Source organism: Sus scrofa, chromosome 14 (assembly GCF_000003025.6).
Source record: "Sus scrofa isolate TJ Tabasco breed Duroc chromosome 14, Sscrofa11.1, whole genome shotgun sequence".
Taxonomy (NCBI): Eukaryota; Metazoa; Chordata; class Mammalia; order Artiodactyla; family Suidae; genus Sus; species Sus scrofa.
In genome coordinates, this window is record NC_010456.5 from 47,687,269 (window position 1) to 47,701,656 (window position 14,388).

Here is a 14,388-nt window from a genome sequence, read left to right on the forward strand (position 1 = left end):
GCTCCAAGCCTCTATGATTTGAGGTAAACACAACTGGTTATGTGCAAAAGTGAGCTGTGCTGATAGGGTGAGAGGGATATTGATGGAATCGGGGCAAGTCCCAGCTGCGAGGCATTTCCTGGGCATACTACCTGGTGCAAAGCTATCCAGAGGCACACAGGAGTGAAGCAGAGCAAGTGACTGCAGGGGGCTCAACAGAGGCAGGCAGGCACCCCCCTCCCACCTCCACCTCCAGTAGGCCCGGCAGGACAGCATATCCTAAAGAGAGAGGCCTCAGATGCATGGGTGACACTGACGTGGAGGATAGCGGAACCTTCCCTGCCAGGCAGAGGGAGGAGGCCACGTGTGTTTTGGGCTCCCCTAACTGGCCCCTTGCTCACACCTGCTGCCCAGTAAAGGGGGTCACCTGCCCCCTCTGGCCTTCCCCTACCCAAAGTCCTGTGCTGGACCTGAGCAGACCTGAGCGTCCCATTGTGCGGGGACAGCAGGCTCCTCATGTCAGCAGCTAGGGTGACAGCAGGAGCAGAGGCAGCCGCCCCTCTTGGGGGTCATGGGAGCTCAGCCTCTGCTCTCTGACCTCCTCGTTTTTTCCCCACTCCCGGGGCCTGGCAGCCCCTCCCCCAAGCTGCCCTTTTGCCAAATCCTGACCTTCACCTGGGCTTTGAGGCAAATCGAGGCTCCCTGTGGGTGGGAGTGTGGCCTTGGTCCTGGATTTCAGTTGCTGCTCTTTTTGTATTAATATAGTTGCGAACTTTCTATAGAGTTTTACAGCCACAGTTACAGCTCAGTGTTTGCTGTGTTGAGATGTGGATTGTTACTTTGTTCCTCTCAGAGGCTCACTGTCAGCTGAGTTTTATTCCCAGTAGAGGTGGGGACAGAGAGGATGTGTGGGGTCATAAAATCCTGAGATCCCTCAAGGCTTGAGAATTGCAGCCTAAACAGCTGCAGATCCGAGTGTTTTCCCTCCTCTGGAACAAAGGATCACAGAAACCCCTCAGCAGTTACAGGCTCTGGCACTCACAGGCTGATGTTGAAGCAGCAGCAGGGCCAGGCCAGCTGCCTGCCCCACCCCACAAGGCTCAGGGCATCCCAGGGGCTCCCACAGCCCCCACCCCTTTGGACACAGGCTGGGCTGGCAGCATGGAGGGCATGGAGGGCTGTGTGAGATGGGGGGTGAGTAGGAGGGGGAGGGGAGTGCCCACCTGGCCCCCTTGTGGGGGCCCCCACAACCTGGCATGAAGAGAATGGCTCTGGAGCAGACAGGCTCACCAGATGGCCTGGGGCATGACTTCACCTATCTGAGCTGTCCCCAGGGGGTGGTATAGCCCCTACCCTGACAATGCCAGTGAGAGGCCACAGCCTCTCCACACAACCATAGGTGAGCATGCCATTGCTCTCAGGAGAGATCCGCAGGAGGATGGCACTGGGCAGAAGTGGGAGAGGGGTTGTGACTCTGGCCAGAGTGGTGCTGGGCTGGAGGGGGAGTAAGACCTCTGCGGAGGTGGGGGTAATGACAAGGTTCCAGGCTCTGGGTGCACAGGGAGGACACAGAAGGAAAGGCCCCAAGCCTGAGCACTCATTTTTGCAGGGAAAGGGGCAGTTTAGCATGCCAGGGTGAATGGAGAGCGAGGTCAGGCTGGCATGGGAAGCTTGGGTCAACCCGGGCTGGGCCTGCGAGCTGGGGACAGTGTCCAGGCTTCATTTGGGCTCTGGGATGGGATCCACAGTCTCCACCCTTTCACCAGACAGCCCGCCCCTGCCTCATGTCAGCTTAGGAGGGCTAATGCCCCCTGCACTGACTCAGCAGGGCCTGGGGCCACCCAGGAAGGCGGACCCCTCACCTGGCCTGTCCCCCATCCCAGGCCTGGGCCTGCAGGCCTCTGGTGCTGTGTTGGTCAGTAATAACCATGGCAACCCCATCTCTCCGCAGATGACTCTGGGGACGACGAGGACGGGACTGCCTCCCCAGCTGACAAGAGCGAGCTACACGACACCATCAGGAACCTCTCCCTGAAGCTGGATGACCTCAGCAACTGCAATGAGCTCGTGGCCAAGCATGGCGCAGCGCTGCAGCGCTCCCTGAACGAGCTGGACGGCCTCAGGATCCCCTTTGAGAGCAGTGAGAAGCTGAAGGCCGTGAACGAGCGGGCCACCCTCTTCCGCATCACGTCAAATGCTATGATCAACGTGAGTGCCTGCCCACACCCTGGCCCAGGGTCCCCCTGAGGGAGGAGGCTCCCGGTCCCCAAGGGCAAGGTACGGAACAGACCAGGGCTCCCAGAGCCATCCCCTCTTGCACTTGTCATCCTCTGTGTCGTCCACGCGTCCTCGGATATTAATTTTCAGGGGTGGAGCCTGCAGGTGGTCTGGGCCTGGGTGAGGAAGGCCAGACCCCAGCTCAAGCAGCTGGCTCTGCTCACACAGTAGGGACACAGCTGCCTAGTTGTCCCACCACAGCTGCTATCACTCTTGCCCCTGAGTACCACTGCCCAGATGCAGCAGGATCGGGACCCCATAACCCTGGGGCACATATGGGGTGGTGGTTGAGGATGGGGCTGGCACTGGGGGGGGGTCCCTCAAGCTGAGCCTGCCATGGTTGTGTTGACCTGATAGTAGGTAGCTGAGTGAGGATCCACATCTGTAAACTGAAAGATTCAGCCCTAGGAGTCACCACTTTCCATGGGCTCTGGAAGCCTCATTGCTGTGACCAGGAATTGGGAGGGTCTCTCCACGGAGGCAGAGAGTACAGTGCTTAACCCACATCCTGGCCAGGGTGGTTCACTGGGAGCCGGGGGCCAGGGAGGTGTGGGGAGATGGAGGCCCTGCAGAGGAGACAGCCGGGTCCAGAGAAGGTGCTTCAGGCAGACAGCCATTCTGGCCGCAGAGACTGTGGGCAGTACCTGTGCCCAGGTGAGCGCCAGCTGGGGACCTCAGCCCCCGAAGCAAGGGGTCCAGAGCAGAGCAGGGCCAAAGCAGAGACTAAACTCTCTGTCCAAGACCTGGAAAGCCAAGGGCAGGGTGGGAAGGTGGAGGCTCGAGCCCACTGCAAGCCAAGATCCTCAGGTGCATCCTGGGCGTAGGAGACTTGCTCCCCACCCCCAGCCTGCTTCACTGGGACTGCGGGCATCATGACTGGGGGGATGGAGCACCTCCACCACCCCACCCACCCTGCCCCTGCCAAGTTGGGCCTGGTGCCTCTGGGTACAGAAGGAAGCCTTAGGAACCCCCCTCCCCGCCAGGGACCTGAGGCCGAGCAGATGCATCCTCTCCCCAGACTACAGGGACACACACAGGTACTCGCAGGTGTGGACCTTTGTCCCCGATGTTCAGGGGTGTGTGCAGTGGTGCCCATATGCTGAGTGGCTGCTGAACCACAGCCCTGTAGGTGCCCCGCGATTTGGCCCAATTGTTGGTCTGCTCTCTCTTTTCCTGCGTCCACCCCCCTGGCCCACTGGCCTCCTTACAGCCCCCAGACTCTAGGGCCCTGGGTCACTGCACTTCTTTCAGTGATGGGCACTGATATCAAGCATTTAATGGCACAATGATGCATTTGTGTTTCCCCGAGGCCTCCCCAGCACTGCCTCCCCACCTGCTGAGACTGAAGCCACACAGTCTTGAGTAAGCAGTTTGGGCCTTTCCCAGATAATGAGCCGCTCAGTTGGCGTCTCTAGTGGAAGTATTTTATCAGACATCAGAGGCTCATCTGTGTTTATGAAGCCATAAAAACAGCTCACCCCCTAAGTGTATAATGAATTGTTTGATGGGAAGCTCAGGCCCCTGAGGTTGATTAGGAAGCCTGTTTGCAGTCTGGCACTGGAGCATTGGACCTGCATGACGGAGACTGCACCCAAGGCCGGACTCTGCCCACCTGTGAGCGTGAACCTGATGTGAGGCCCTCTCCCCATCCACCTCCACTGGGGGGCACAGAAGTGAGGTGCTGGGAGCCCAAGCTGGTGCAGAGGCCTGCGTTTCTCCTGGGGACCCTTCCTGACAGCTGCTCGCCACCTCCATTCTGGGAGGGCAGTTTGTATGCCTGTCAGATACCATGCCCAAGCCCCCACTGTGTGCAGAGGGGCCACCTAGGCACAGCACCCCCCCCCACCCCTGGCCAAACCTTGACTTCTACAACTCTGTTAGAGGAGGGGGTTCGACCAGTGAGCTGTGACAGGCACCCTGAACCCCAGGGTAGAGCCTGTTCCCACCCAGGACCACTCACCCCTCCCCACAGCTCACTGGTACCCTTAGTGACCCCTGAGCTGCCTAGGGTCACCAACTGATACATGGCCAAGCTAGATGCACGCCCAGGTCCGTGCAACCCATTGGGGGAGTGACGACCTGCATGACAGTGAGGGTAAGACCTCAAGGGCCACAGAGGCTCCTCCCACTCTGAGGTGAGTGAACCCTCAATCTCAGAGACCTGAGTCTCTGGTATGCCTTTTACCTTTAGGCTGCAGCCCAACCAAGGTCCTTCCTGAGAAGCTGGGAACCCAGGATGGGTGGAAGCCACCCTCAGCTGTCCCCAAAAGGCACACACATCATCGTCCCCCAGAACCCTCCAAGTCTCACTCTAAGGTCTCACTCCTGGGTTCCCCTGCAGCTCCTGCACCTTCCCCCCTGACTGGTGGGAGGCTTCATGGCAAGTTTGGGGAATCTCTCCTCCCACCAGCTAGGCCAGGCCCCATTCCTGTGAACGGTGAATGGCTGTGGGTTTTCCACTTCATGGGCTCTGGTTAATCCTGGGTCATGGAAGTGGAGCAGAAAATGAGGGATGGGTGGCCTGACAAAGCCCACAGGTGAATACATCCTTCAGACGGCCCTGGGCAGGCTGCCCTCTTCCCACACAGGGAGGGTTGGTTGCTTCATCTTCACTTTTCCCCAAGACGGCCAAGACTCAGGAGAGAAGTCAAGGAACAATTTGTAAACTCCCTCAAGTTTGGGACAAGGCATCAGTACCGTTAGCCTTTAGATTCCGAGCTCCCAGCAGGGCAGGCATGGGCAGGCTCTTGAGACAGTTTCCAAGATCCCAGAACCACAGTGACCGAGGCAGGCCTGTTTCCGACCCCTGCTCCCCACGTGGTGTGTGGCCCTCAGCTTGAGGGTGGACCCTGTGTGCATGTTTGAGGGAACAGGATGCTTGGAGGAGGTTCTGGAGGAATGGTGAACAGCACTGGCCACAGGGCCCTTGCCTTTGCTTATCTTCTAGAGCAGCCCTTTCCCACCTTTCAGATGCCTGGCAGATCCCTCTTCATCCTTCAGAACCCCACGTGGATGTCACCCCGGCCAGGAGATTCTCTAAGCTCCTTCAGGAAGCCATTCTCTGGTTAGATCCCCCAGGACCCAGGGCACTGCTGAGCCCACTCAGCAGCATTTAGCCCATTATTATTTCTTTCTTTCTTTCTTTCTTTTTTTTTTTTTTTTGTTTTTTTTGCTTTTTAGGGCCACATCCGCAGCGTATGGAGGTTCCCTGGCTCGGGGTCCAATCGGAGCTACAGCTGCTGGCCTACACCACAGCCACAGCAACACAGGATCCGAGCTGTGTCTGCGACCTACACCACATCTCATGCCAATGCCAGATCCTTAACCCACTGAGTGAGGCCAGGAATTGAACCCACAACCTCATGGTTCCTAGTTGGATTCGTTTCTGCTGCGCCACGACAGGAACTCCAAGCCTATTATTTCGACATCTGATCCCCCACCAGGCTTTGTGCCCCCTGAGATCAAGCTCAGGTCTTACTTACCTGTGGCCCCAATGGTAGCCCAGTGGGCATGCCCAGTACACATGTTCCACAATCAGAGTGGGTCCTGTACCTCAGGGAAAATGTTCTAAGTGGCTCTTATCTTACTTACCTCACAGGTGACCATTTACAAAGCCATTCCAGCCCCAGCCCCTCCCCTGGGCAAGGCCGGTGAGAGAGTGCAGGCTCTGTACTTGGTCCAGGCTGAGAGCTGGAGGTAGAGCCACCTAGGTAGTCACCTGGGTTTTCAGAGAAATGACCCAGCTTGGTTGCCAAGAATAGGAACAGAGCTTTATGAAATCAAATCATAAATGCGTTTATGGGATGCCACACCGAGCCCAGCCTGCCTTCCTCCTTTTGTGGTTTAGGTTGGCAGAGTTCTTTCTAGCAGGACTGGGAGGGTGCTGCATGGCAGAGGGCCTCTGGGGGCAGCAGTGGGTAGGTGGATGTCCCTGTAGTGAACTTGGGGCTCATGCAGTTAGGAAAGTCCTGCCTGATGGGTTTGAACCCAGACCTGAGCGGCTTCCCACTGAGGCTGCCCCAGGCCTGTGCCAGGTGGAGATTGAGGAGGAACAGGTGGATGGGCCAGGGCCATGAGCTCCCAGTCCAGGGACCTTCCTAGAGACACCGAGTCTCATGTGGGTTCAGCAGCCTTGCCTTGGTGGGTGGGGGCAGCTCCACAGGCAACAGCTCACACGCCTTCTTTGAGGGCACTCGTGTAGAGGGTGGGGAGGGGCTGGGCAGTGACCCCCAGGTGCTAAGGGGGGGCCTGCGAGTGGGAGGTAGTGGCCAGAGAGAGAGGCGCTGGAAAGGGTCAGGAGGGGAGGGAAACACTCCCAGTGGCCACTTGCTGTGCACGGGGTGCTGAGCTCTTCACTCAGAGTTCCTGTAAGTGGCGCTGGGATGGCACCCACCCCCTCGGGCTCTGAAGCTCCCCATCCGTTACCCTTCCTGGGCCTCTGCCAACAAGTCTCCGCGGGCAGGACCTGGTCATTGTTGGGTGAAGCTCACCGGCTGTGTCAGGGCGGCCTCAATCCCCAGAGCTCTGGAAAGGAGAGCAGCTTCACCTCCTTCCTCCTCAGCCCTGAGCAGGGAATGTGTGCGGGATTCACACAACTCCTGATCATCCCCGGGGACCCAGCAGCCCCTCCCAGCCTTCCCCCTGCCACCTCCCATCCCCGTCCCTGTCCCCTGTCAGCCTTAGCCACTCACCTGATCGGAGGAGGCCACAGCCTCTCGGCCCCTCCGCTCCTATGGCCCCTTGGATGGACGGCACCTCTCCTGGAAGCCCACCCACAAGCCCACAGCTGCTCCCAGGGCCCCAACTCCCAGTCCTCCCGGCTGGGTGGGCCCCTGGCCAGCAGGGAGCCAGGCCAGGAAGGAGAATCACCTTCCTGAGGTCACACTGCCTGCAAGGCATTCTGAGTGCTGTCCTCCTGCCCACTCAGCAGCTTAGGGGGGACACTGAGGCAGCTGCTAAGGATAAGAGCCTGCTGCCCCGTGGGAGAGAAGGAAACCCAACCCTGTCTTGAGCCGGGGTGGGAGGGTCAGGAACCCTACCCGCCCGCCCTCAACCCACATCCCCACCCCCCTCTGCTGACCGTCCTCCTCCTCACAGGTCCATGTGCCTCCTGGACTTTTCTACCGCAGCAGCATGCCCCATCCTCCCTGCTGGGCTGGGCAACCTGCGGGGGACAGGACGCAGTCTCCCTCACAATCCCAAGACCTGGAACTTGCATGCCTGGCACAGTGCCTGGCACACAGGGGCCTCCGTGAACAGAAGAGGGGGAGAGCGGGCAGGCTGTGGAAGTGAATGGCTGAGTGTCTGGCACAATTCCCTGATGGGTGATTTTGTGAATCTGATCACAGCCCAGTGGCTCCAAGCTTGGATCACTGTCTGGGTAACTGCATTTGCTGCCATTTAGAAGGAACCTTGCAGTGCCTTGAGCGACTGTGGTTTGTAGACTGGGCCTTTTTTTTTTTTTTTTTTTTTTTAAACTGCCAAGGTTTTAGTGTTTAGTAGCACAAATGACCAAGGTCCAAGATAGGAAGTTACCATGTTCAGGAAAATGGGGGGTGGGGGAGGGGGAGAGGTCACTCTATAACCTAACTCTATAGTATGTGGCAAGAAGAATGCACACTTTGTAACATAAAACCTGTCTACACATAGTAGTTAGTTGCAAAAAGCCATCTGTCTTCTCTTGCCTTGTAAAAAGAGTGTTCTGGATTTCAGTGCAAATGAGCCACCTTCAACTTTTCTGTGTGGTGGGAATCTTGTTGTCACTTTCTAGCTCTTCCACCCCAGCCTATGTCATGAGGTCTGCAATGTCTTTCCAGGTCATCCACACAACTGCTCATGTCATCAATTCATCCAATGATCTGGTCGGACATGGTCTGAAATTTATCTTGCATCTGTTGCAGGAGTGTCTGCACACTTTCGTTTGTCCATGCAGACGCCCTAGCGTCTCGTGACAGCAGAGGCCAAGGGTGGGACCTGTAGACTGGGCCTTGAAGCAGCATGTGTGACCAGGGCTCCCCAGGCCTGGGTGTGGGGGCCGCAAGGCACCCCGTCCCTGAGAACCAGGATGTGCCAAGTGTTACAGCGTTGGGTTGGGTATGAGGATTGAGGTGGAGAAGGGCTGAATCAATCTATTAGCAGCTCATGCTTTGGGTATTAGTTTCCATGAAGTGAAAAGAATGAACTCCCGTTTTCTTCTTTTTTTATCCCCATGAGTTTATCTTTGTGGTCAAGCAGAGCACCCTGGGTTGGAGGCAGGCCTATGAGATGGTGGCCGTGTGACAGCAGGCGCCCGCCCTGGTTTCTTCCCTTTCTTTGTTTTCTCCTCATAACGGCCATGGGAAGTTGGTGTCATTACAGCTTCCTGTCGTTGTCATCGTTCATACCATTCAGGTGCTACCCTGAGGCCTGAGCAGACATTTTGCCCAAGGGTGGCAGGCCCAGCTGCTGCTTGTACATGTGGGGTCACAGCCATTGGGCCCTAGGCTGTCCCCACCGCTGGCCAAGGGGGTCTGAGTTCAGAGGGCCAGGGCTGTGTCAGCTGTCACCAGGCCCAGCACACTGGGCTCCCTGTGGGTGGGCCTTGGGCCCCTGCCACAGTCATTCTGAGGGAGCCTTCCCTGGGTGGGATGGTGCACACCCCTCTCCCTGGATGGTGGAAGCAGGTTCTGTCCATGGGCCAAGGCGGCAGAGCCTGGCGGAGAGAGGGCTGCTTCTGTGACTTCCATGTAGGCCTGCTTCCCTGGCTGCTAACACCTGGGGTCCTCCTCCTGCCCAACCTCGCATCCCTCCTCCTGTGGGCGGTGGCCAGAGCCAAGGGCAGCCAGCCCCAGGGGGAAGGCGCTGAGCCCCTCAGTGGGCTCACAGTCTAGGAACTCGCCCCCCCCCATGCTCCTCCAGGCCCCCTCCTGACACAGCCCCCACCCCTGAGCCGTGAGAGGCCTCTCAGACTTGAGGGGCCCTTGACCTCAGGAACAGGTTTTGAGCAGAGTGGGTGGTAGGCCAGCCCCATGAAAGACCAAGGACGGTTAAGGTGGCCAACAGAGTGTGGTGCCCACTGGGCCCCCCTCAAAGGGCTCCTTGGGACCGACCCTGCACACTGGCTCCTCAGTTCCCCAAGAAAGGTAGCAGCCCACGAGGAACATCTGTTGTCTGCAGTCAAGCCGGCCAGGTGGAGTGGGGGCGGGGAAGCTGTGGAGGATGCTCGCCCAGCATAGCTGGACCTGGAGGGAGGTGGAGCAGCTCCAATTGGAGCCACTATGAAAGCAAAGTGCAGAGAGGGTCAGAGGCACCAGGGGTGGGAGAGGCGGCTGGCTGGAGTGGGAAACAGGGATGAGGCAGGGACAGGCATGTCAGGAGAGGTGGCTGGGGGGGCAAGTGGGAGATGGGGCAGGGAGTCAGGTGCAGAGGTGGCAACTCAGGGCGCTTGGCGAGGCCTCAGATTTGGGCATCATAGAAACAAAGATCAGATGAGAAGGGGCTGTTTACTGCTGGGAGTGCTCTGTGGCTTCTGGGAGCCCTGTTTGGAGATCACGTGGGGCCCCTGGTACCCATCCAAGCAGAGCAGTGGCGAGAGACCCCAGAGCCACCCTCTTCGTCCTTCCAGGGCCCACGGGCAGTTCCTGTGCAGCTGACCACTGTCCTGCTTCTGACAGCTTGCTCACTTGGGGGCCTGGGGAGATGAGTAAAAATAGATTCCAGGACTGTCTAAAACTGGTTGGCAAACAGGCAGCCAGATGGTGCTGGTTCCTGTGCATGGAGGGTAAACTATTTTTTTAACTCAATTTTATTATATTTATAGTTGTACAACCATCATCACAACCTAATTTTACAACATTTCTATCCCAAACCCCCAGCCCATCCCTCCCCCCACAACCTGTCTCCTTTGGTAACCATAAGTTTTTCAAAGTCTGTGAGTCAGTTTCTGTTCCCCAAAGAAGTTCATTGTATCCTTTTTTGAGATTCCACATGTAAGTGATAGCATATGACGTTTGTGTCTCACTGTCTTAACTTCACTTAGCATGATAATTTCTAGATCCATCCATGTTGCTGCTAATGCCATTATTTCATTCCTTTTTATGGCTAATAGTCCATTGTGTACATGTACCCCATCTTCTTTATTCCACTCCTCTGTTGACAGATGTTTAGGTTGCTTCCATGTCTTGGCTGTTGTGTATAGTGCTGCAATGACAGGTATCTTTTCAAGTCATGGTTTACTCTGGATAAATGCCCAGGAGTAAGATTGCTGGATCAAGTGGTAATTCTATTTTTAGTTTTTTGAGGAAGCTCCATAATGTTTTCCACAATGGTTGCACCAACAGTGTAAGAGGGTTCCCTTTTCTCCACATCCTCTCCAGCATTTATTGTTTGTAGATTTTTTTTTAATGATGGCCATTCTGGCTGGTGTAAGGTGGTACCTCATAATAATTTTGATTTGCATTTCTCTAATAATTAGTGATGTTGGACATTTTTTCATGTGTTTTTTGACCATCTGTATGTCTTCTTTGGAAAATTGTCTGTTTAGATCTTCCGCCCATTTTTTATGGGGTTGTTTTTTTGTTTGTTTGTTTTGGTATTGAGCTACAGGAAGTGTTTATTTTGGAAATTAATCCCTTGTCAGACGATTCATTTGCAAATATTTTCTCCAATTCTGTGACTTGTCGTTCCATTTTGTTTAGGGTTTCCTTTGCTATGCAAAAACTTTTAAGTTTAATTAGGTCCCATTTGTTCATTTTTATTTTTATTGTCATTACCCTAAGAGGTGAATATCAGAAGATATTGCTGTGGTTTATGTCAGAGAGTGTTCAGACTATGTTTTCCTCTTAGAGTTTTCTAGTATCTGGTCTTACATTTAGGTCTTTATTTTTTATTTTTAAATTTTTTTTGCATTTTCTTTTTTGTTGTTTTTTTTTGTTTTTTAAATTTTATTTTTTTTTACAGAATAAAATACATACATTTAAACACAATTACATTCACACAGATTATTATATCATGGATCTTAAGAAAGAGATTAAGTGACTCCCTCTGGAGAAGTGGAATGGAAAATATGATGAGACAAATAGAAAATTTATTCTATACTTTATCCCATTTTGTATGGCTTTCATTCTTACTATTTAGTATTATCAATTACATTTCAATTTTTCTTTAAAAATTAGCATTATATTAAAGTTGCTATATTATGCAACTAAAATTTATAAAGAAGAAAGCCTTATATACCATTAAATATTTTACATAGCATAATAAAAAGAATAACAACTGGTAAGAATAACAAAAATAATACACCCTCTGAAAATAAGTAAAATATATATTGCATAAATTGATTAAAAAACAGTGTAACTATATAAATATGTCCTCACGATTTGTTACATCTTATTGATTCTTCAATAGAGGCATTACACCATTCTAGGTGATGTGATAAACAAGACATTATAGACCTTACAGTGTACCATGGAGAGAAATGGTTATTAATAATACAATTGTAGAACTGTATTATTTAATTGTACAGTTGCGTTATTTAATTATAATTATCATAAATTCTTTGATGGAGAGGAAATCAGAATCAGATCTAAGGAGACTTCGGCATTCCAAGAATGATGTCAAATGACCCCCTTCATGGTGGATTATGCACTTATTTACTATGAGATATATTTCTTCTCCAGAGATTCCTTGTTTGTGTATCAATTGTAGATTTTTGGTTTGCAGTTATTCTGAAGTTTTGATGTAAGAGTCTATATGTATATGAGATTGTTTTAAGTTGTTGTTCTCTTAATGGCAAGTTCATCTCCAGGGTCCTGCATTTGTACCCACCTCTTCTCATGATTTTGGATTTTGGTGGTATAATTGTGCATGGATGATTTTGTATCTTTACTGTATATATACCTTTACTGGTGAGCCTTGCCATTTGTGGCATTTTTGTTTCCTGTTGCTGTCTTTTCTTTTCTGCCTAGAGAAGATCCTTTAGTATTTGTTGTAAAGCTGGTTTAGTGTTGCTGAATTCTCTCAGCTTTTGCTTATCTGTGAAGGTTTTGATTTCTCCCTCCAATCTGAATGAGAGCCTTGCTGGGTAGAGTAATCTTGGTTGGAGGTTTTTTCCTTTCATCACATTAAGTGTATCATGCCACTCCCTTCTGGCCTGCAGAGTTTCTGCTGAAAAATCTGCAGATAACCTTATTGGGGTTCCCTTGTATGTTACTTGTTTCTTTTCCCTAGCTGCTTTCAAGATTTTCTCTTTGTCTTTAGTTTTGGTCAGTTTGATTAATATGTGTCTCAGTGTATTCCTCCTTGGGTTTATTTTATATGGTACTCGTTGTGCTTGCTGGATTCGAGTGAGTGGTTCCTTTCCCATGTTAGGGAAGTTTTGAGCTATTATCTGTTGGAATATTTTTTCTGTCCCCTCTCTCTCTCTTCTCCTTCTGGCACCCCTATAATATGGATGGTGGTGCATTTAACGTTGTCCCAGAGTTCCCTGAGACTCTCTTCATTTGCTTTCAATCTTTTTTCTCTTTTCTGTTCTGCATCTGTACTTTCCACTAATCTATCCTCCACCTTGCTTATTGTTTCTTCTGCCTCCTGTATTGTGCTGTTAGCTGCTTCCAGTGAGTTTTTAAGTAAAAAAATACAGTTATTGTATTTTGCATCTCTTGTTTAAGTTTTGTGTCTTGTATCTCTTTGGTCAGTGTTTCCTGTAAGTTATCCATCTTTGCCTCCAGTTTATTTCCAATGTCTTGCATCATCTTTAGCATCAACAATCTAAAGTCTTTTTCCTGGATGCTGAGAATCTCCTGATCACTTAGCTGTTTCTCTGGGGCTTTTCCTTTCTCCCTCATCTGAGTTATAGTTCTCTGTCTTTTCATTTTTATAGGTTTTTTGGTGTGGTGACCTTTTTATAGATAATAGAGTTATAGCCTCTCTTCCTTCTGGTGTCTGCCCGCCTTGTGGCTGAAGTCAGTATGGGGGCTTGCTGTAGGCTTCCTGATGGGAGGGGCTGATGCCTGCCCACTGGTAGGAGGAGCTGATTCCTATCCCTGTGGTGGGTGGGGCTTAGTCTCTGGATGGGATTAGAGGCAGCTGTGTGCCTGAGGGGTCTTTAGGTAGCCTGTTTACTGAGGAGGGGCAGGGCTGTGATCCCACCTGGACTGTTGTTTGCCCTGGGGCTTCTCAGCAGCTGACTGATGGGTGGGGCCAGATTTTCCCCAAATGGCCACCTCCAGAGAAAGGCAGCTGCTGAATATTCCCGAGAGCTTTGCTTTCAACGTCCCTCCCTCACAACAAGCCACATTCACCCCTATTTTCCCAGGATGTCCTCCAAGAACTGCAGTCAGGTTTGACCCAGATTCCTATGGAGACCTCGCTCTGCGCTGGGACCCAGTGCATGTGAAAGTCCGTGTGTGCCTTTTAAGAATGGGGTCTCTGTTTCCCCCAGTCCTGTGGAGCTCCTGTGCACAAGCCCCACTGGCCTTCAATGCCAGATGCTCCAGGGGCTCTTTCTCCCAGTGCCAGATCCCCGCAGGTGAGGGTTTGGTGTGGGGCTCAGAACTCTCACTCCTGTAGGTGAGTCTCTGTGAATCAGTTAGTTTTCAGTCTGTGGAGCTTCCCACCTGGGAGGTCTGGGGTTGCTTATATCGTGAAATCGCCCCTCCTACCTCTTGATGTGGCCTCCTCTTTTTCTTCTGGAGTAGGGTATCTTTTTTAAGGTTTCCAGTCCATTTGGGTGGAGATTGCTCAGTCTTTAGTTGTGAATTTTGTTGTTTTTAGGAGAGAAGTTGAGCTTCAGTCCTTCTATTCTGCCATCTTAATCCTCTCTCCTAGAATACCTTTTTTTTTTTTTGCATTTTCTAGGGCTGCATCTGTGGCACATGGGGTTCCCAGTCTAGGGGTCTAATTGGAGCTGTAGCCACCAGCCTATGCCAGAGCCACAGCAATGTGGGATCCAAGCTGCTTCTAAAACCTACACCACAGCTCACAGCAATGCCAGATCCTTAACCCACTGAGCGAGGCCAGGGATCGAACCTACCACCTCATGGTTCCTAGTCAGATTCTTTAACCACTGAGCCATAGAGGGGAACTCCTACATTTACGTCTTTAATCCATTTTGAGTTTATTTTTGTGTATGGTGTTAGGGAGTATTCCAATTTC

General features: G+C 52.3%; 1 protein-coding gene and 1 pseudogene across 1 annotated transcript in view; one reads left to right on the forward strand and one right to left on the reverse strand.

Moving 5' to 3' along the window:
- The window catches only part of OSBP2 (oxysterol binding protein 2), a 179,907-nt gene that overhangs the window by 129,181 nt on the left and 36,338 nt on the right, over nt 1-14,388 (forward strand). Inside the window, 1 exon segment of the mRNA XM_021072949.1 lies at nt 1,931-2,187. Within this exon segment, the coding sequence (XP_020928608.1) occupies nt 1,931-2,187 (257 nt within the window).
- On the reverse strand, nt 7,734-8,168 carry HSBP1P (HSBP1 pseudogene; annotated as a pseudogene).